The 21,282-nt window shown below is 43.9% G+C and overlaps 1 protein-coding gene across 5 annotated transcripts in view; it reads left to right on the top strand.

Moving 5' to 3' along the window:
- The first annotated feature begins 298 nt into the window (after positions 1-298).
- IARS1 (isoleucyl-tRNA synthetase 1) overlaps positions 299-21,282 on the top strand; it is a 102,985-nt gene continuing 82,001 nt past the window's right edge. Inside the window, exons 1-5 of one of the 5 annotated variants that reach the window (XM_083429080.1) lie at positions 299-449; positions 2,122-2,640; positions 17,195-17,272; positions 20,362-20,487; positions 20,862-21,018. In XM_083429080.1, the coding sequence (XP_083285206.1) occupies positions 20,369-20,487; positions 20,862-21,018 (276 nt within the window). In that variant the 5' untranslated portion in view covers positions 299-449; positions 2,122-2,640; positions 17,195-17,272; positions 20,362-20,368. Of the gene's footprint in view, positions 450-1,778; positions 1,941-2,031; positions 2,641-13,109; positions 13,278-17,194; positions 17,273-20,361; positions 20,488-20,861; positions 21,019-21,282 lie in introns of those variants that run through there. The other 4 variants (XM_083429078.1, XM_083429079.1, XM_083429076.1 and 1 more) reach the window with 4 other exon arrangements.

Here is a 21,282-nt window from a genome sequence, read left to right as displayed (position 1 = left end):
ATTGGGGAGTTTTCAATACACTGAAGCATACATTCATACCACCACAACCCACCCCAGCTACCCAGGCGGTGTGGCTCCCGAGATCCACTCGGACAAACGGCGGTGAAAAAGAGAACGTAACGAGATGACATTCAGCCCAGCCACAGAAAGAAAAGAAAAGCCCAGGCAGGTCAGGCGATGCTGCTACAAAACTCGTGAAAGTCTCTTTCCATGAAGATCTCGCTTTCGATGACATCGTCCTCGGAGGGGAAGTACTGCAAGCTCTCCTCTTGCAGCGCGCCCTCCAGGGATCCTCCGAAGAAGCGCAGCCCGGGCGCCTGCGGCGGGAGGCCACCGTCGTCGGGGGGCGGCAGCAGCGCCGCTGTCGTCGGGGCCCGGGCGGGGGAGGGCGACCCGTCGGCGCTGGGGCAGTCCATGAGCGCCCCCCGCGCGTTCTCCAGCACGCCCAGGTACGAGTCCATGTCGAGCGGGTCCATCTCGCAGTCCGAGCCGCCGCTCTCGGTGCCCACCGAGTCCGAGCGGAGGTGCATGAGCTGGTACTTCTCGCGCATCAGGAACTGGTTGGTGTTGCGCGGTGCCCGCATGCCTGGCGCCCGCTTGCCCATCATGTTGACCGGGCGCAGAGACAGCAGCACCCGCGGCCGCGTGGGCCGGTAGCAGCGGGGCCAAACCTTGGCTTGCTGCTGCTGGTGGTGGTAATAGTGCTGGCGTCCGTGCGCCCTCGAGGAACTGGGGTTCCTGCCCCGCCTCCGGTGCTGCCAGCTGGGCCTGCCGCGGCCGAAGACCCTCCGCGGCTGCCCCCTCTCCTTCAGCGGCTGCAAGCGGGAGAACGCCCCTTCCGGCACCTCTTCGCCTCTCCCGGCCTGGGGGGGATCCCAGCAGCGGACCCCCTTGCCGCACATCAGCAGCTCTTGCCTTCTCAGCATAGCAAAGGACACTCCTCTCGCATACTCCCGGGGCAGCTGCCAAGCAACCCCCCCAAAAGCAGCAGCCCTCCTCGCCTCCTCCTTTCCCCTCTCTCGCTGCTTACTTCTCGGGTCGGTTTCTCCAGACGCCCTTCAAATCTCCAGATCCCCCACACTGGGCTCTCCTCGCCTAGCTTCTACCTTTTCACAATCCGCTCCGTTTTTTTCTTGACCAGAGCCTTTTTGCAGCGCATAGCCCGGCCGGGAGGCTGCAGGCTGAGGGGCAGCTTGACCACCTCGAAGGCTAGCTCCGCTGCTGCTCAGAGCTTGCTAGGTGGGTCCGGGGGTGTTTTGCTCAAGTCCAAGACCCCTCTTTCTCTACAGGAACTGGATTTTGGTGCCTGAGACGGTGGGGAAAGGAGAGGGGGGTGAGGAGGAGTGAAGCGCCACTGGGCTGTGCCTACAAGTTCCGCTCAGCTCAAAGCACTCAAAAAATAAAGCACATACCGAACTCTCCCTACTCGTTTCAGCCTCTGTGTGTTTGAACGCTTCGCCTCGCCCACTTATATATATAGTTTGGAACGATCCAATGGCTGCCACTGTAGGGGGGTGACCCGTTCCCCACAATTATCTACACAAATATTCCCACAAATATTTCCAGAGCCTTAATTGGAGGGACACAAATAAAAGGCAAAAATTAGACAATCTGAGGGGAGGAGGGAAGCTGCTGCTGTGAGGTTCCTTTCCCCATTTTTTGTGTGTGTGTTTGTGTGAGGGTGTATATCTATATCTATGTTGGTTTGGTCCAAATCGCAAAGCAAGTCATTTTCTCCTGAGCTGCTATGCACAAACCATTCTTACGCTTGCGTTTTCTTCCGAGAGCCGCGTCTTCGAGGTCTCTTCCGTAAAGTGCTTAGCTGTCCGTAGAAGCGCGAGCGAGTGGGGTAGGCGCGTAAAATGGCTCAAAGTGGGTCGCTGAACCCGGCAGACGCGAAAGGAGTGTGGCGGCCCGAGAAAGTTCACGTCCGCATCTCGGTAGCGGAGAGATGGAGCCGTCAGAATGCACAGTCTGCGGTTCCACTCCTAGGACGGAAGGCTGCAAAGCGCATTTTCAGTGACATTCAAGTCTCGCATGATATACGTATATATATCTACAGTGCTCAATTCCTTCTTAACTCTATTTCCCTGTTCACTTTAACTCCTTCTTCCCTCTTAGCCTCATATCAATGGACCTCTCCACCACCCACCCAACCCCCATGTCAGCTGGCAGACGATTCCGCCGTCCTGTCTCCTTGCCAGGGCAGAGAAAATGGTGGACTGTGTTCCTTGAAGGTGGACATATTTGTTTGGACGTTTCCACTTGCACCCCGATTTGGAAGCAAACCCCTTTTAGTTCAGCGGAGCCCCCAAGGAAACATGTTTAGGGATTGAGGGGAGACCGATCTGCTCTCTTTCCAGAAACATGAAGCAGCCCCGGCGGGGAAGCCGCTTCCACAGGTGCTTCCTGAAATACACAGTGCTTCCCTCCCTCACCAATGAAACATTTTCTCATACACTGTCAGGCTAAGACTGCAAACCTATGCGCACTTGCTAGAAGCGAGGGTAAACCTCACTGAACACAAGAGATATTTCTTCTGCGTAAACAAGACGCTGAGATTGGACGGCACGGAGTACATTTTCGGGGGCAGTTCAGTTTAAGAAAAGTGAGCAGTGCGGCTCATCTATCATCACTAAGGTCAGGTTAATGTTACTTTTTAAGAATGCGCGTTGTTGTTCTTATTCTTAAAACGACTGCTATACAGTACAGTACTGTGTAGTAGATTCCTTGCAATGGCGGCGGGTGGCAACGAGAAGCCGAGGAAGATGGTGTACTAGGAGGAAGAGGATGGGTCAAACGTTTCCCTATTTACAAGAGTGCAGCAGCGCCAGCACGAATCGAAGGGGACGCGCGCGCAGCCAGCTCTTCTGGCCTTGTTTATAATCGTCACGTGGAGCAGTTCTTGCACACGCCCACCTCGAGAAGATGAGTAAACAAACAGAACTGTCTCTCCAAGAGACATCAAAAATAGGAGTTTATGCTTTGTTGTGTTCCTTTACTTATTTTCTCCCAGTTCAGCTTGGGTTTTTCAATGTGGATTTATTTTATTTTTTTGCAGATATTTCAGTGGGATGGGAGGGTCTTGATGATGATGATTTAGATTCACTACTTTTTGCTGGGTGCACTAATGCACACCTTGTTTCTTAATGGTAAACGACCACTTTAAAATCTTGGGCTTTGCACTTATGGAAAGCAGGAGAACCATAATACTGTAGCTGCAGGGGATATGTGAGGATCTGGCTCACTATCCTAATTATTCAGCCCCCCCCCGCCTTTTTTTTTAAAAAAGGAAAACTATCCCATTACAAATTGATATATGGCAAAATGTGAAGTTTATATGCTACCCACTGGCTCTCAGCCAAACTCTAGTTGTCTTAAATGTGCCTTAGGGCCCTTCCAGATGTTTTTTGTGTAGCTCTATAGCTTCTGGGTCCCGTCCCCCCCCCCTTATCCCCGTACTTCCACATGTCATTATCAGTCCATCGCTATTCTGGAACACTGCATTCACCAAACCACTTTTAATTCAATTGCAAAAAGATCTGGCATTTGTAAAATATCCAAAATAGTTCTGAAATGTTTGCATTGTGCAGAAGTTTTGTGCAATTGCCCACATTTTGCATGGCTGATTGGTGTGTGTAATTTGAGCAGCTCTGTTTTGCCCCTTCCCCTACATTAGACTTTTTGCACAGGAAGTTATATGTAGCTCAGACCAAAACAGTGAACTGGAGAAGTTATTGCTGTCTGATCTCCTAATCTCCGTCATGCTGGAATAGCAAGGATTAAACCCCACACCCCATCCACACTCATAACTCATTTACTGATTGGAGGGGCAAATACGTTTACTTTTAATTATCACAATTCGTAAGAGGTGGAATTATTATTTGTGTTGGTAGGTCAATACCGGGTTAGTGGAGGAGCAGGGATCCCCCAAATCTGTGGGTGCCAGATTTTTCCTTCTAGTTTCTTGGGTGCTGCGGTTTAATCAGAGCTTTGACAATTAAGGTGAGCTGACAGGCTGTGCTTGTTTTTCTGCAAGATAGAGAGGCAGAGGGAGATGATGGCCCTGCCATTACCCCATCGCAAAAGCCATCTAGAAGACAAATGACACTACAAGGGCAACATGAGTGTGATGTCACACAGGGGAAAATTTGTCCTTTTACGCAGAGGTTTTGGGGCAAGGTGTTCTGGGAACAAGGAGGAGGAATGTAGGCAAAACTCCATGTGGCGCTGGCTAGAGGAGGCTGCGCTGTGAACTGGAGGCCATGATTGGCTGCTGCTACTTTGGCCCAAGCTTGCTGAAGCTGTGAGAGGAGCAATGAGGGACACTCTTTGAACGTAATGTCCTGCACCCCCTCCATTGAAGGCTTCAAGTGTAAATATGTATGAATAAACCATATTTCTAAGACTCTGCAGAATCCGCTGTGCCTTGGTTTTCCAACAGAAACCCAACCTTGGATGAGCGCCTGGAGCCCCCTGGCAACCACCTACTGCTCAGCAGAGATTGGCCGTGGTGTGCAGCTATGGGCTGGATTCCAGTAACTGGCCTGCGCAATGACTTCCGTTAGTGTAATGGGACTTGCCCCCCATCTTCCCTCCGTGCCCCCAATATATTATCTCAGGGGTGTGCTTGGGAGAACCCTCAGAATATGCAGGGGAATGAGAGGGGAGAGAGTTGGTCAGGCAAGCAGAAATTCTTGTGCTTTTGGAAACTTTAGCATGATGTCAAATTCCTCCCTACATTTCCACAGGAAGCTACATGAATGGATTTTGCTTCACATTCCAGAGTCTTGCTAGTCCTCATATTGATGACAATAAAAGCATTTGTTTGTGTGTGTAATACACTGCTCAGTTGGCTGAGCAATGGCAGGGGTGTTGGTAATTATGTACCTGTATGATATATGGATATGGTTATCGTGATAAAATCCTATTCTTTGGCATTGGCTGGATTAGACGACCTCCTGATCCTCTCTTTTTCTCTTCCATGTGAATATTTCAAATAAAGTCACAGGGATAACTTATATCACCACAGGGAGTCCAAAATACATTCACCAGCTAAATAATTCTGAGAGGCCTAGGTTAAGACCAGGCATAGGTAAACTCCGGCCCTCCAGATGTTTGGGACTACAGTTCCCATCATGCCTAGCTAACAGGACCAGTGGTCAGGGATGATGGGAATTGTAGTCCCAAACATCTGGAGGGCCGGAGTTTGCATATACCTGGTTAAGACAGTACCCTTGAGATATTTTTTCATGTGAGGAAGAAGTGTTTTGCCTGAGGCAAAACAGAAGGCAGTGTCCGGTAACTCAAGACACCTTGACTCACCCCACTGGTTCACATTGCCACCTCATCCTGTTTCTTCACCTGGTGAAGAACTACAAAAATGAACTACAATACAAAGCATGACTTATTACTAATCAGCCACCATTGACTAAAAAAAAGAGAACAATTTTCAGAGGAAAGGATCATCTGCTGAGAAGAGCTTGTCCTTTGTCTAATCCAGGCATCCCCAACCTGCAGCCCTACAAATGTTTTTGCCTACAACTCCCATGATTCCTAGCTAACAGGACCAGTGGTCAGGGATGATGGGAATTGTAGTCCCAAACATCTGGAGGGCTGAAGGTTGGGGATGCCTGGTCTAATCTGTGAAGTGGCAGTAGAAAATGAGAATCAGAATAGTGTGGTGGTTTAGCATCTATTCAGATCTCTGATGAAAAGTATGTGTATTCATTTAGAATCAAAATGTGTCTGATGTACCAATTGCAATTAAATTAAGCAAATGCTGTTGCTTATGGAACCAAAACAACCACAGCCACATACATGGAACCATCAGCAGCTAGCTGATTGTAACCACCTAGTTTGCAGAAGTGCACAACATCTTTGGAAGAAACCCTTAGGAGGGGATTGAAATGGATTGTGGCTATTGATGTGTACACCACTTCCCAAATCAGTGGTGGGAGTGCACTGGATGTAGAGTACATGGGAGTGTGTACACAGCCTTGGTGGCATCTGAATGTGGGTTTTTGAAGGGGAATCAAAACCAGTCTCACCTTTTAATTTGCAATATTAAAAATGGAGCACATCAAACTACAATCAGGGTATAACAGTGAATTATACTGCAAGGCTGTTTGTAGGCTACACTCTGCAATGTGTAGATAAAAGGACCTCTGCCTTTCGAGCCCTTTTCATGTCCTCTTTCCAACAGTCCACACATTCACTTAGCAGTCATATTTATAAATCAAGTGTGGAAAAGCCAAGTGATGCACATAGCTGTGTGCACCTAGATTTAGCCTGGGAAAGGCACTCTACATACTCATATCCCTGCTTTGTTGTTTTGTAACCTCTAAGACAGACACCTGACATTCAGCATTCCAGGGCTAAGCTTTGATGTCAGACCTGTAACTGTCATCTAAGTTATGAATAAACCATGTGTGTATTTTGTCACATGGAAAGTAGTGGGATGAGAAAAGGTGATGTCATTGCTTACCTTGTGAACGTATATTTGGATAGACTTTGTAACAGCTGCAGATCAAGAGGTTTGCCCTGAAACCTCATAGTCATTCCCTAAGGTCAGGATGGGACGCGGGTGGCGCTGTGGGTAAAACCTCAGTGCCTAGGACTTGCCGATCGTATGGTCGGCTGTTCGAATCCCCACGGCGGGGTGAGCTCCCGTCATTCGGTCCCAGCTCCTGCCCACCTAGCAGTTCGAAAGCACTCTTAAGTGCAAGTAGATAAATAGGGACTGCTTTATAGCGGGAAGGTAAACGGCGTTTCTGTGTGCTGCGCTGGTGCTGGCTCACCAGCTGCAGCTTCGTCACGCTGGCCACGTGACCCGGAAGTGTCTTCGGACAGCGCCGGCTCACAGCCTCTAGAGCGAGATGAGCGCACAACCCCAGAGTCGGACACGACTGGCCCGTACGGGCAGGGGAACCTTTACCTTTACCTTTAAGGTCAGGATAGCCAGTGTGGCACCCTCCAGATGTTGCTGGTCTACAACTCTTGTCATTCCTGACCGTTACCCATGCTGGCTGGGGCTGATGCATGTTGGAGTCCACCATGTTGGATACCCCTGTCTATGTTAAAAATGCTGGGAAGCTTTTGGATCTTCAGACACCCTCCCAACCCACTCATTTTATCCTAAATATGCCAAGGGTACAATGCACTCTCATAAACCTCAAGCCTGCTATTTTCCCCCTGCTCACTCTTTTCTTTTTTAAAAATCTGCCTGGACAAAGAAAATGAACTTAAAATCCACATTTAAATAGCATTCCTGGGGGAAAGCCTGGGCTTAATTTGGGGCAGGGTTCTATCAGGAAAACTGCTTCTTAATCTTAGAGTGGAGCCTGCAAAAATGTGAATAAAAAGGTGCATCTGAGCATGTTCAGAGAACCATTCCTTCATCCTTGAGTAACCACACCCTGTGCCTAGTCTAATTACTCATGGCTGGCTTACCACATTTTAAAGTGAGTGAAACAGTGCACATTACCAACTACCGAGTTGGGAGCAAGGGCAATACAGTCTTGAGTCTAAGCCTCCTTAGCTGCCCCACTGTATATAGTCTGAATTAAGGAGTAGGTCTTCCAGGACTAATTACGTGACATATATTCAGACTTTGGTGTCTCCCTTTCAACAAATTAATCACTGGGAGTGTTATTTTTCCATGAGACTTTCCAATAGACTGCAAAGTTATAAGGCCTAACATTAATATTGCTCACAGTACTTGAGGCTTTAATGGAGGATGGAGAATCATCAGGCTCAGCTGATTTGGAGAAATTATCCTAGAGTACCTTACTATAGGAATTTAGGGAAACACTGTATTCATAATTGTCTGCCTTATGGCTGGCTCACATGTCACCAATGCTGGTAAGGCCCATACGATTCAGCTTGACTGCCTGAAGCAATGCATATGTACTAAGCACTCTCCTGTGACTTCCTAGTGCTGATTCTTGCAGCAGCAGAACATTTTTCAGCCACCATACAGGTAAGATCATGTTGCATCCAGAAACAGCTATGCTCATCTGCTAAGATTCTCCATGTAACGCTATACCCAAACAAATATAATTTGTTTTAAAACATTAATCCGTGGTGTTTGACAACTTTCTTTGCTGGTATTGTGATAATCGGATTGGCCTACATCGCCCTGTCCCTCCACTGGGAGTCCCTTGGAGAGTGGTGGGTGCTTCTTGCAGTCTGAAACACAGAATAACTCTAACTTAAACATACCTGTTTGACGTTTATGGTTTGCACAGAATGTGAATCCTAGTTTGGTGTCACCTGCAGATTTGATGAGCATCCCCTCAAGTGCTTCATCCAAGACATTTATAAAAAATGTTGAACGACAACAGGCCCAGGACAGAGCCCTGTGTCACCTCACTTGTCAACTTTTTTTTACAGGATGATGAGGAACCATTAGTGAACACTCTTTGGGGTCTATTAGTTAACCAGCTGCAAATCCAGCTAACAGCAGTGCTTCTTTTCTAGGGGTACTCAAAGTTACGCAGTACCGGTGTCTTTCCCCCCCAAATGTCAAAAGTGTGGCACTTACTGTAACAATTTCATGGTGAGTTCTGGCACCTTTTGTTCTAAGAAAAAGCACTGCCTAACAGTAACCTTGTCCAGCCCATATTTTGTGTCCTTGAACTCTGATGATTCTTCTTGCTTGTACGGAAAGAAGACAGAGGGGTGTGTAGAAACTAGCCTATTATGTAAGCGCACATTTATGTTAATACTGTTCCACACACTTCTGCCTCTTGCTCCACCCACCATTGGCATGTGACTCCTGTGGGATAAATCAGGCTGATATAACCAAATGCATAAAGCAGTTAAAACCATAGAGTAAGCTGACCTGCCAGGCTTAGCTAGGTCACACACCCTCACCTTGGGAGGTAGCATTACCAAAATCTTTGTTCTCTCTCTTCCACGATGTGAACCCTAACAGTAAGGAGGTCTACAATGCATGCTCTGAGCTTAGATTGCATAGCTTAAGCAAGCCATATTTGTTTTTGATACAATTAATTTAGAAACATTTACCACTTGGGAACTAACCTAGGTTTTGCTGCATGTCTTTTCTTGCCGATGTATGGAATAGCACATGAATCTGACATTTGAAAAGTTTGTAAGTAAACAATTCCTAACCTACCAAATGTGCAGTCTCTTTCTATGCTAAGGGAAGTGGGGAACTTTGCAAGCAACATAGAAGGGCTATTTTAAAGGTCTAACAGTCTATATTTCCACACTTTACTTTGCTGCATGTTTTGTGATTTTAAATCTCTGCTGGGGCTCTCACCCCTGCCCTATACAAATCATCAGTGCTTTTCACTAACTTTGAAATATTTATGAAAACAGATTTTAATAACTGAATCCAGAACTTGGATAAATATGAATATATGAAAAGTCCTTCCCAAGCAGATGTCTATAGGACTCTATAACAGTACGCTACTGAATTTCCCAGTGAGGGAAAATATTGCCCTCTAGTGGTCTTTCACTCAAAGCTGATTGGCATAGCATTAAGGTACCAGGGTATGTTTGAAAGCATAGAGTGAAGTTGTAAATGTATGCATGTGTTAACTCTGTTTTATAGCTGTGCTGTAAAATGCTTTAGAAATCTCTGCAAGTGCTGCATTAATGAGCATAAGTGCTGGTATTTCTGCATAGCCTCACTTCTAGGACTTGGACAGTTACAGTTTTAGTGCATGCCATCTCCAGACTATTGCATTTTGCTTTCGGTGTATGATCCGAATCTTCAATTCCTTCTTGTTAAATGGCAGAAGAAATATTTTCATAACAAACCACAGGATTTTGTTGGAATTAAGATAACTGCACCCTAGGTATGGAGGAATACTGAACCAGAAACAGAAAGGAGGCAATGTTTTTATTCTGCCCAGTTAGCTGTTAGAGAACTAGATGAATATTTTCAAACCATATGGGACTCTCACTTCCAGAGCCAAGACTGATGGAACCAGATACCTTGATGAGGTATGGTATGTTTGCCCCTTACTTTTAAAATTACTGTACTTTGCTACTGACATTAATGTGAGGGGTAAAGAACTGCACTTCTTACTCTCCCGTGAAATTATAGTAGTAACAGAAGCCATTGTACTATAGAGGGCAAAATTCTGGATCTTGATCCAAAATGACTTGTGTTCCTCATTTGTGAAGTGCACTGTTTAAGCCTAACCTACCTGTCAGGTTTACTTTAAAGGTAAAGTTAGATAATCCCATCTTCTAAGGAATACAGGATTATTTTCATTTAAAATTGAAGAATTTATGGAGGGTGAGGTATGTAGTAGATACTGTTGTGCCTTTCTGCTTTGATATAGGCTGAGAAAAATGGTGCCACTCTTAACATTCCTTTGCATTAATTATGTCAATGCTGCTTTTGAAAGTAGACACTTTACCCCAAGGAGCTGCTAATGTGTTGTGAGCTCCAACTGTCACAATTCCTGACAACTGGCATAGTTGGCTGGGGCTGCCATTATAGCTGGCAACATTGTGCAGGGCACCACAATGCCTATTCTTCATTTACTCCAACTATTTCCCCCTAGGAAGGCAGAAATAGCTACGCAATACTTTACCTGTTTTACCTCAGCAATTGTTCCCCAGAAAAACTAATGTAGTTCCAAAGTGGTTCACTCCCTTTTAGGCAGTATAGGGAAAACAGCAGCGAACCCTGAAAGATAATCTAGAAATAAGTAAACACTGAACACTGATGAAGCCTGAGCCAGAAGGATTGTTCCTTGATTACTTACAGCAGCAAAATGCTGTGAACACACCCTAGATTACAAACAGGCCGTGCTGGTGTTCAAATTACATAAAAGACAAAACAGCAAAGGAAACACATGTTGATGGAAATTTAATATCAGTGATAAAAAGAAAAGAAGAAATAATGTTTCTACATCTCTGCCTATTTTTTTTGCCTATAAACAGCATCTGTTCCTACATATAAATGTTCAGTATTTAATCTCTCCACATCCCCGCCCCGATGAATCACAATGCAGGCAGCTGCTAGCCTGTATTAATCTCCTCACTCCATTCCAACCAGCACTTTGAATTGGGCACAGAAACCAATTGGCAGTCTGTACAGTTGAGGTTGGATTGGTGTTATATGCTCAAACTGTCTTGACCTTGTGAGCATCCTGGCCACTGCCTTTTGCACCAGCGGAAGTTTCTGAACCATATTTGGACACAGCTCCACATATAACGTGCTGCAGTATTCTAACCTAGAGGTTACCAAAGCATAGGCAACAGAAGTCAGGCTATCCCTGTCCAGATAGGGGCACAGCTGGGCCACCAACCAATCTGATGGAAAGAAGTCCGTTCCACAGGGCCACCTGAGCCACAAATGACAGCAATGGATCCAGAAGTACTCAATCCTTCAAAGGCAGTATAACCCCCATCAAGAGCGGGCAACCTCCCATCCATCTGGTCTAGGGAACCACCCACTAACAGTGCCTTGCTTCAGTAATGAAGAGCCAATAAACTGAAGTTCAATCCATATAAGAGTGAGCTTCAGTTTATTGGCTCTCCAGTGCATCCACTGCCACACCTGCAGATGTAAAGAAGTAGAACTTTCTGTCATCAGCATATTGCCGACAATGTTCTCAAAATTCATGGGAATCCCTATTCAGTGGTTTCATTTGGATGTTGAACAGCACTGGAGATAAAATCAGATTCTGAGGAACCCCACAAAGAAGGCTCCATGGGGCCGAAGAGCATTCTCCAAGCATCACCCTCTGGAAACAACCATCCAAGGAGGACCGGAGCCATCACAAAGTGGTGCCACCCACCCACAACTCAGTTATATATAAGAAATTTATATATAAGAAAGCATACTGAGTTATATATAAGAAAGTATACTTTCTTATAGCTCACTTAACAACACAGCAAGAGATCATTTTGAAATCCAGAGATTTTAAACTGAAACAGAGGAGGAAGACTGCAATGCAAACTACTGTCATTGCAATTGATCAGTTCTATATCACTTATGGACTGAATCAGCAGAGAGAATTTTCAAATCACACTTCATATGTTGATTGGCTTACAATTGCCACAATTTCTTTCTTTTTTATTTGAAAAAAAATTAATTTCTTGTTATGTACTGAGTTGAATAGGATCCAAACTGCAGCAGTCTGATTGGTCCTAGAACAATAGGATTCAGAATGCAGCAGTCTGATTGGTCCTAGAACAATAGGATTCAGAATGCAGCAGTCTGATTGGTCCTAGAACAATGCAGCAGTATGATTGGTTGACAGGAACCACCCAATCATGCTCCAGATAAAAGTGAATCTACAACCTGATTGGCTTACAGTAGAATTCCAGAATTAGCCAATCATGTGCAGCCCATTGTGTAAATAATGTATATAAAGCAGATACTTTGAGGGGACATTCACTCATTCCTCCTCACCACTATGAGCTGAATAAAGAGCATGAAATCACTTTGTGACTCTGAGTATATTTCATTTCTATATAGAAACAATCCATTACAGTTATTCCCGTTACCCCATAAAAACCCCCAAGTAGGTCCACTTCTAATAACAAAACTTTAATTTAGTAGCTGCCAATTAAAAAAGTGTCGTTTCACGGAATTTCTGTATTATTATTCAACAACTCATAAACTCATTCGAATTATCAGTTTGTATTTTTCTGTTGTGAAGATGCCCTAGGATCTTCCAATGAAGGGCGGTATACAAATTTAATAGACAGCAATATTATTTGCAATATATATGTAATACATCCTCGCCATCCATGTCTTGCATAAAACAATCAGGGTTGACGACGGAGAGCCTCGCAGGGCACTGCAGCTATGCAAGCAGGCCCAGGCTGCACTAAGAGCCAGTCTAGTTCCTTCACAGACATTCAAGGTCCTCCTTTTAGGCGCTCCCCCCCTCCCCGAGAGTGAGCGCGGCGCGGCTTCGCTCCACTCGCCCTCCGTCCGCCCTTCGCAGGCAGCGCAAGAGAACTCGCAAGCCAAGTAGAACCCTTCTACCCTTTCTTATCTCTACTCTTCAGCCGCTACGCGCCTCCCTTCCCCTTCCCCCCAAACCTAGGCCAGGATTTATGGTTGCCCGGAAACCCTCCGGCCCAATGGGAGGCCGCCTTATTTGCAGCCTGTGCACGGAGCGCCCTGAGAGGCTGTTGCGAGTGGGCGTGCCGCGCCTTGCTCTCGCCCCTCCTCCTCCCTTTAAACTTCCTGTCATGCTTTCCTTCAGGTTGCATCATTTCTAGCCGGTTGGCTGCTGGGCCTACAGCCGGGTGAGTCCGTTGAGCTGGAAGGGCAGGTGCGTTTCGGGGGTGGGGGTGGGGGGGAAGCGGGGTGCGAGGTGGGGGTAGTAGGGAAGAAGGGGGCTCATCCATCGCACTTCCCGCCCCACCTGCCGCTGTTAGTGAGCCTGGCTAAGTGGCTCCCCGCCGCTCCCGGGGCTGACAGCTGTGGGTGTGATTCTGCCGAGGGCGGGGAGCGAATGAGAGTTTCTAAAAAAGCCCCCGATATTTCCTGCCTCAGGAGACTTTGAGGATGGATTGAGCCCAATCTTGGGTGGTCACTATTTAATCTCATGTTTTAAGGGAGCAGCAAAAGAGGCTGATTCCACATGTTAAAAGTACTGTAGTATCTCATCGCCAGCAAATTTGCCGAATAAACGCTGGTGTACTTTTAAAAAGCTTCCGTCTTCTTGCGTTCCTCACGCGGCTTAATTTTGCTTTTTCCTTAAAGAAATGTTATGTTTTAAAAGTTCTTAATATTAAGGTTCAAAATGGAGCTCTTGGGCTTAAGCTGATCCTTAGCCTAAGCATTCATTCATTCATTCATTCATTGGGGGGGGGGGCTGGCTCCACACACAATCCACACACAAGTTAAAATGAATTTAAGGATGACTAGAAATGCTTTGCTCTCATTTCCCCTCTCCCCACAGTAGCTTTCCCTTAAGGATTGCTCTGCATGGTCTCCTAACAAGAAGATACTCATTAGGAGGAAAGAGATGGGTCCATATCTATGAGAGTGAGGTGTATGTGTAACAATTCACCTTTATGTAGTTCTTCAGAGTCTTCAAAGCCCATTTCATACACTATCTTAGTAATAATTATAGTAATGCTAGAAGAGAGAGTAATACAAATTTCATAGTTCAGGTGGAAGGAGAATGGGGAAGAGGGAGTGGTTTTTCAGATGCTTTTTAATGAACTCATACCATCTGTATGTGTAGAGTCTAGACTTAAACCTGTTCTTTTAGCAATTACTTCCAGTCAATGAAAGGCTTATCACCTCTGTAAATTGAATCCTAAAAGTATAGCTATCAGTAAAAGTAGAAAATATACTATAAACATAATCAAATGGTACTAGCAGTATGAAATACTTGGAAGCCTTACATTTGTACCAAAGCAAAAATCTATTTTTGAGTATAGACACAAGTAAAGACATTTACCTTATAGTAAACGAGAAAAACTACAGAGATTCACTATCCAGATGAGAACAGGGAGGCAACAGAATTAATAAGTAGTTCATGTATTTGTTTTTGTTACCATTTTGTGAGACAACGGAGTGTTGCTCCAGAGGTGAAATCAAGCCATTGGAGAATCCCAGCACCTGCTGTGACTGCAGAGACCAGTAACTTGTAACTGCTGCCTCCTGTGTTATTTCACAAGCCTGGGCAGTGTGTATGGAGGTCCCAAGCTGCCCAGATGATGAGACCCCCCCCCTTGGCCTCACTGATGTGGTCCAAAGGAAAGCAGAACAATACATTTGGTACCTGCTTGGCTGCAGGAGTTGCCAGAAGGAGGTGTACAAGACAGTATTCAGTCATCTTAGGGACTCCACCCTGAATTTGTGTAGTGTTTACTCCTTAGCGTTTTTTTCTCCCCAAGGCAGTGCAGGTTTAGGATCAGCGTTTTCCTTCTCCTAGATGGGCTACCTTACCAGGTTGATGAGCCCCATCTCCCTCTCACTTTACTATACAGCATGTGCAGAAATCACTTTCTTGGCTGTTGGACCCATTCATTATTTGCCTCATCCACTCAATCCACCAGAGCCTGTCTTCACATGCAGGGGAAGTTCATAAGTCACTGAGGGTTTGAGACCCATCAGCTACCCTCACCTGGTCTAGCCAGCCAGTCAATGCTATTTCCTGGGATGTGGCTGCTGTCACATGCCGACAGCTTCTGGGAGCCACAGGTGAGAGCTGAGTGCAGGGTGGGACTAATGGTTGACAAACTACCCCAGAAAGAGCATGCACAATGTGTTCCCCACCAGAGGTACTTCCCTCCCCTAACACCCCATACACCCCAGTTGATGTCTGTTACTTAGCTTAAGGCCTTGAAAAGTTGTCCACACAACTGCCTACTTCTGACTGATAATCTGTTCGTAACTTGTGTGATAATTGCATCATGCGGGCAGAGCTTCAGCCAGGGAGACAATATGTGCATCTTGTTGGATATCTGTCTTCTTTGTCTCCTGCATATGCTTTCAGGTATTTATTCCCTGGCAGTGTGGGTGTAACTTAGTAGAAAATTTGTCAATATTGAATTACAGTTGCATCACATTAATAGCCAGCCAATATTTGTGTTAATCACCAACTCATCCCCTCCCCTTTCCTCCTCTGAATCCACTGTCTTGTACAGAGAATTTGATAGAGGGATGGAGTCAGTCTTTTATTTTATGCTGAGATGGGGAACATGCAGAATCTGTGTCAGTGCCTTGCTGCATCTGCCTGTTCTAAAGTCCAGCAGAAATTGAGCGACCCCTTTCCCCAAGTTTCCAAGGACTTGGAAGAGTAGTATGGTTGGTCTCTGGCATCTATCATGGTGAAAGTCTCCTATTCCTCTGAGTTCTTTGCTATTTGCAGAGAAATCTGAGAGGAGGGGTCTTTTTGCCTCATCTTGAAGTGAGCAGCGTGGGCTTACAGATGATTGAGATTTGTGGAGTCATGTTAGTGTGGATGGAATTATGTCCATGGCTGTACCTTGGTATTTCTTCATAGACTCTTCAGCTTATTAAATTCCTTCTGTTTCCGCATCAGCATGAAAGTGGGTGGTGGTACCAATGCTGCATGATGGAATTACATCATGCTGCTAGTTGAGTAGATAAAACAGCTGGAGTTCCTCACTGATTTGGCTTCTGCTGCACCCCCACTTGCGAACATCTCCACATCTATAACCAGGCTCTATTCCCAATTGCAAAACACTTCAAACTTCATCTTCATTCATCTGTTGCTTATTTTACAGCTATGTTGGCAGTACAGTGGTACCTCGGGTTAAGTACTTAATGCCACACATTGTTTATGAAATTCATATTTCGCCCTTCCTCCCAAAGGAGCCTAGGGCAGCAAACACGAAAGTGATCTGACAATACAATACAATTAAAAACCAAATGAAACAAAAGTATACAGTGGTACCTCAGGTTAAGTACTTAATTCATTCCGGATGTCTGGACTTAACCTGAAACTGTTCTTAACCTGAAGCACCACTTTAGCTAATAGGGCCTCCTGCTGCTGCTGTGCCACTGCTGCACGATTTCTATACTCACCCTGAAGCAAAGTTCTTTACCTGAAGCAGTGTTTCTGGGTTAGTGGAGTCTGTAACCTGAAGCGTATGTAACCTGAAGCATATGTAACCCGAGGTACCACTGTACAGTGATCACATTTATCAATGCAATCTTGCTGGCAATTGAAACACTTCCACAATATTGCTCATTAAAACAAATATGATTTTGTGGAAATATGAGACATCCAAGAAGCTGTGCGTTGTTTGCATTGTTTCATATTTCACATTTTAGTGGAAAACCTAACAAGTTGTATTTTGTTACTTTTGGGTGATGGATAAATGCCAGGAGGTGTTCCTAAATGTGTGTGCTTGGAATAGCTATGGCTGCAGTGGATATCCTGTGATGCAGTTCTGAGGCATAGTTTAGTATGCCTCCCATTCATGAACATGGATGAAACTTTTTAAAGTTTGGGCAGGTGGATTTAAAGAACATAGTGTACAAATATAATTTTTCAGTTTTCAGAGGTTAGCTGTTTTTGATGCCCATCTCTTGGGCTTTTGTCGTCCATCCATGTAATATATATCTAGTATTTCTGACTAGGACTTTTGTCTCTACCTGCAGAAGTGTCCGTAGGAATAGTTCCAGCTTTTGACAGATTCATTGGGTGAATCATGCCTACAACTTAGAAATTACACTCCTTAATAACTTCTTTGTTTCCTGTAGGTTTGAAGGCCACTGTCCTATTGATAGGAACTCTCATACCACGTCCTTTCCCACTGGATGTTCTTCTCTTTAAAAGTCGTGAGTAACATAGCATTTTCCAAAAAAAATGTTGAATTGCTTTATTATATGCACAGATACATTATTGCAAAGTTCTGAGATGTGTATGTATGTGCAGAGAGACTAAAATAAATCTGACCTGATGGAACCTTCCCACTGACAAAGAAGTTTATAAGGTTGTTAAAAAGGAGCCGTTTGGAATGATCATGCTTTACTGCTAAAAGATTGCTTGAAGATTAAAAAGTCCTTTTACATCAGATGAAACACTTTGTGGCATCAAGTGAAAGTGGTTTAAAGTGATGTGAATCATGCCTTGGCTTTCGTTCTTCATCCTCCCCCCTCCCCCGAACCCTGTCCTGCCCATTGAAGAGTGCAGATCTTTAATAAGAATCAAACAATTAGAATCTTTTCTATGCACACATATCTGGGAATCAATTTATTTTTATTTGGTTGATAAATCATTTTCTTCTTTCTTTTCAATCTGAAGGCTTTCAGAATAACTTACAATTCTGAAAAAAGAGACAATGCACACACTTTTGTAAATCAACAAAATCTTTAATAAATATTATTTTTAAGAAAATGAAAGACAAAGAATAACTTACAATTAAAACTTAACATCAGTAATAACATTAAGATAGCTGGATCATTTTTAAAAAAACAAAGCTCCAATGAAATTCATCTAAACAGATCTAAAACAATTGCCACTGAAAGGCCCAGGCAAATAAAAGAATTCTTTACCGGGCAATGAAATTACATTATGGTTGGTGTCAGGCAAGCCTACTTGGAGAGCATTCTGCAGCTGGGGTGCTACAATAACCACCAACCATCTTCACTCATGACATCTGAGGAACTCTGAGAAGGGCCACTGTGGAGGTTGTTAGAACATGCTACGATTCATGCAGCAGCCAATGGGACTTCCTTTTGAGGAATTCTGCACAGGCCTATGCTTTAACAGGTAGCATGCTGTGGTATGCTTAAATATGTGCCCTGTGGTTGCTGGACACTGTTATCTCCATACAGTGCTTCAGTTAGTAGAAGAGGGCAAAAAATAATACTCTGACTTACGCATGGAGTCTGATACTTTAGCAGCCTCCATAGCCCTGTCATTGTTACATTGTATAGGTATTGTAAGCAGAATCCTTTCTAGCTTTATGAATATTGAATACTGTCTATAGAATTGCCTACTGTATACCTGAAGGAGTGTCTCCACCCCCATCGTTCAGCCCGGACACTGAGATCCAGCGCCGAGGGCCTTCTGGCGGTTCCCTCATTGCGAGAAGTAAGGTTACAGGGAACCAGGCAGAGGGCCTTCTCAGTAGTGGCGCCTGCCCTGTGGAACGCCTTCCCAGCAGATGTCAAAGCAATAAACAACTATTTTACTTTTAAAAGACAACTGAAGGCAGCCCTCTTTAGGGAAGTTTTTAATGTTTGATGCTGTACTGTTTTTAATATTCAGTTGGAAGCCGCCCAGACTGGCTGGGGGAACCCAGCCAGATGGGCGGGGTATAAATAATAAATTATTATTATTATTATTATTATTATTATTATTATTATTATTATTATTATTATTACTGGCATGGTGGATAAAATAAATGATTTTTTAAAAATAATAATCGGATTTTTAAAATTTTAAATGGAATTTTTTTGATTTAAATTGGATTTTTAAAATAAAATGCTTTTGTAGGAAAAATCTTTCTAAAGATACTTTTCTATTTAAGTTCCATTATAGTCCAAATGCTATTCACCAGGAAATAAGGATTTGTTTTAAGTTTTTCATGTGTGCTGAAACTCAGTCTAAGTTTTTTTTTTAAATGACCGTTTAACCACATTGGTTAACAAACATGGATACATATGCTATAATGTTACTGTTTTAGTTAAATAAATTGTTTAAATTGCTATTAAGGAAATGATTATTTTCTCTTTCCAATAAAGTACAGCAGAAAAGTTGTCCAAATATAAACAGTTAACTTATTAAACCTCACAATAATTTCATAATTCCTTTGCTCATTAGACTTTTGTCAGATTCTGTTACATCCTTCACACCTTATGAGGTTGTAATCTAAGTTTCCTTACTAAGGAATAAGTGAGTACAGTGAACACTGATTGAGTGAACATTGAACACAGTGTTTGTGTTAATCGTTCTGTTAGTGCAAACATTTCTGCTTGCCAGATGGAAGAGTCTCTCATCTCTTTCCCCCATGCGCTGTTCTGCAGGTTATTCTGACCGTTCACTGTGGATCTGCTGGAAAGAGTTGCTGGGGGGAGCCCCGTTGTGCTAGTGGGAGTCCTTGTGCTAACTTCCAGTAGTGCACTGGATTAGTTGAATCTGGCTCAGTTGCTGCATTCATTGCTGTGGTTTCATGCTATGTGCATAAGCAGGAAGAAGCCCATGCTTCTCCTCCCTGCTCCTTCTGGGAGGGACGAAGGAAGACTTCAGTAGAGTTTAGTTTCACTTTCCATGAAACTTGGCTAACTTTTGTACAAACCAGATTTTGTGGTTTATAAAGCTGGCTGGTTTAACCAGAGTTTGCTTGATCTCTGGCTCATATATCACAAGAAACCAGGTTTCTTCAGGGGAAACTCAGCTGCAGCTTTAGTCTTGGCCCTGTAGGAGAAGCAGATGTTTATGCCCAAGCAAGACTCATGGCTTCTTGTTGTCCATGTACATAGAGCATGTAGCATTATGTGCCCACTGAATCAGTGGGACTTATTTCTGCTTCAACTCTCATAGGATTGTCCTACAAATAGCTCTTGGAGTCCGACAAATGTGGTACAATAAGAGAAAACTACTTTTAAATGGCCTTTTGAATTCTTATCAAGGTACAGGCAACCCCCCATTTGTGCAGAGCTTGCTTTCTGGATCAATATGTGTGTTAGTGGTCGCACATAAGCCTACTCCATTCCCGCCCTGGGACCAAAAGCAGCAGGTGCGTCAGCGGTCACACGGGCCTTGGTCATGCGCAAAATGATCATTCCCTGGATGTGCTGGAATATAGCATTCTAATCCTGACTTCTCAACAAAGTTGCAATATGAAATGATACATTGCTGTGTAACGTAGTCTCTGGGGGAAAATTGGTCTTAGCTTTGTGTATTACCTTGTTTCATGTAGGAAAATCATGGTTCAGCAAGTTGCAGAAAACATAAACTTTCCACAGGAGGAAGAGAAAATATTGCAGCTTTGGAGCAAACTTAATTGCTTTCAAGAATGCCTAAAACAGTCAAAAAATAGACCGAGGTAAGATATATTTTCCAAGTTTGCTCTTCAATGTTCCTGCAAATGGGCAACAACTGGTTTTTGTTTTGTTTTGAAGTCTGAGATGAATCAAACTTTGGAGAAAGATCTATGTTAGTGCAGGGCAATAGCTGACTGATCATTTGACTCATGTAATCCTAAGAGTAAAAATATGCATACTTGCATAAAACATGGCATTTTGAAAACTTCTATAAATGATCTAGTTCACTGCTCACTTGACTTATGAAGTGTTATAACTTGAGAACTATAGAAGATAAAGCTGTTTATTCTTTTTCCTGTGTAAGAGAGATTTTTGTTTCTTAATGTGTCTGGTTTATTTGCTTAATCTGTGTTTTTAATTTTTTAAAAAAACATAGGTTTACATTTTATGATGGGCCTCCATTTGCCACAGGACTTCCTCATTATGGACACATACTTGCAGGAACCATCAAAGACATAGTAACTAGATTTGCTCATCAGAGTGGATTTCATGTGGACAGAAGATTTGGTTGGGATTGCCATGGTTTGCCAGTGGTATGTTGAATGTTTTCTCTTGTGTCTTCCCTAGATATAGTTGTTAGTACTTCATTCCTAACCTTTTGCTGTCCTGATGGAGAACTCCATATAAGGTTTTGTTTTTTTACATTCACAAAGGCTCATTTTTTACTTTGATATTGCTTCAGTCATAGACAGAATTCAAAGACATGTTTTTGACCATTGTTTCATTTGTTGGAAATAAAAAAAAACTCATTTTCTTTTTTATGAGCTTTTTTTTTTTGAATTCCTTCATGAATAGTC

This window comes from Podarcis tiliguerta (assembly GCF_965153285.1).
Source record: "Podarcis tiliguerta genome assembly, chromosome: 2".
Classification (NCBI taxonomy): Eukaryota; Metazoa; Chordata; class Lepidosauria; order Squamata; family Lacertidae; genus Podarcis; species Podarcis tiliguerta.
This window is presented reverse-complemented; position numbering and strand designations above follow the sequence as displayed.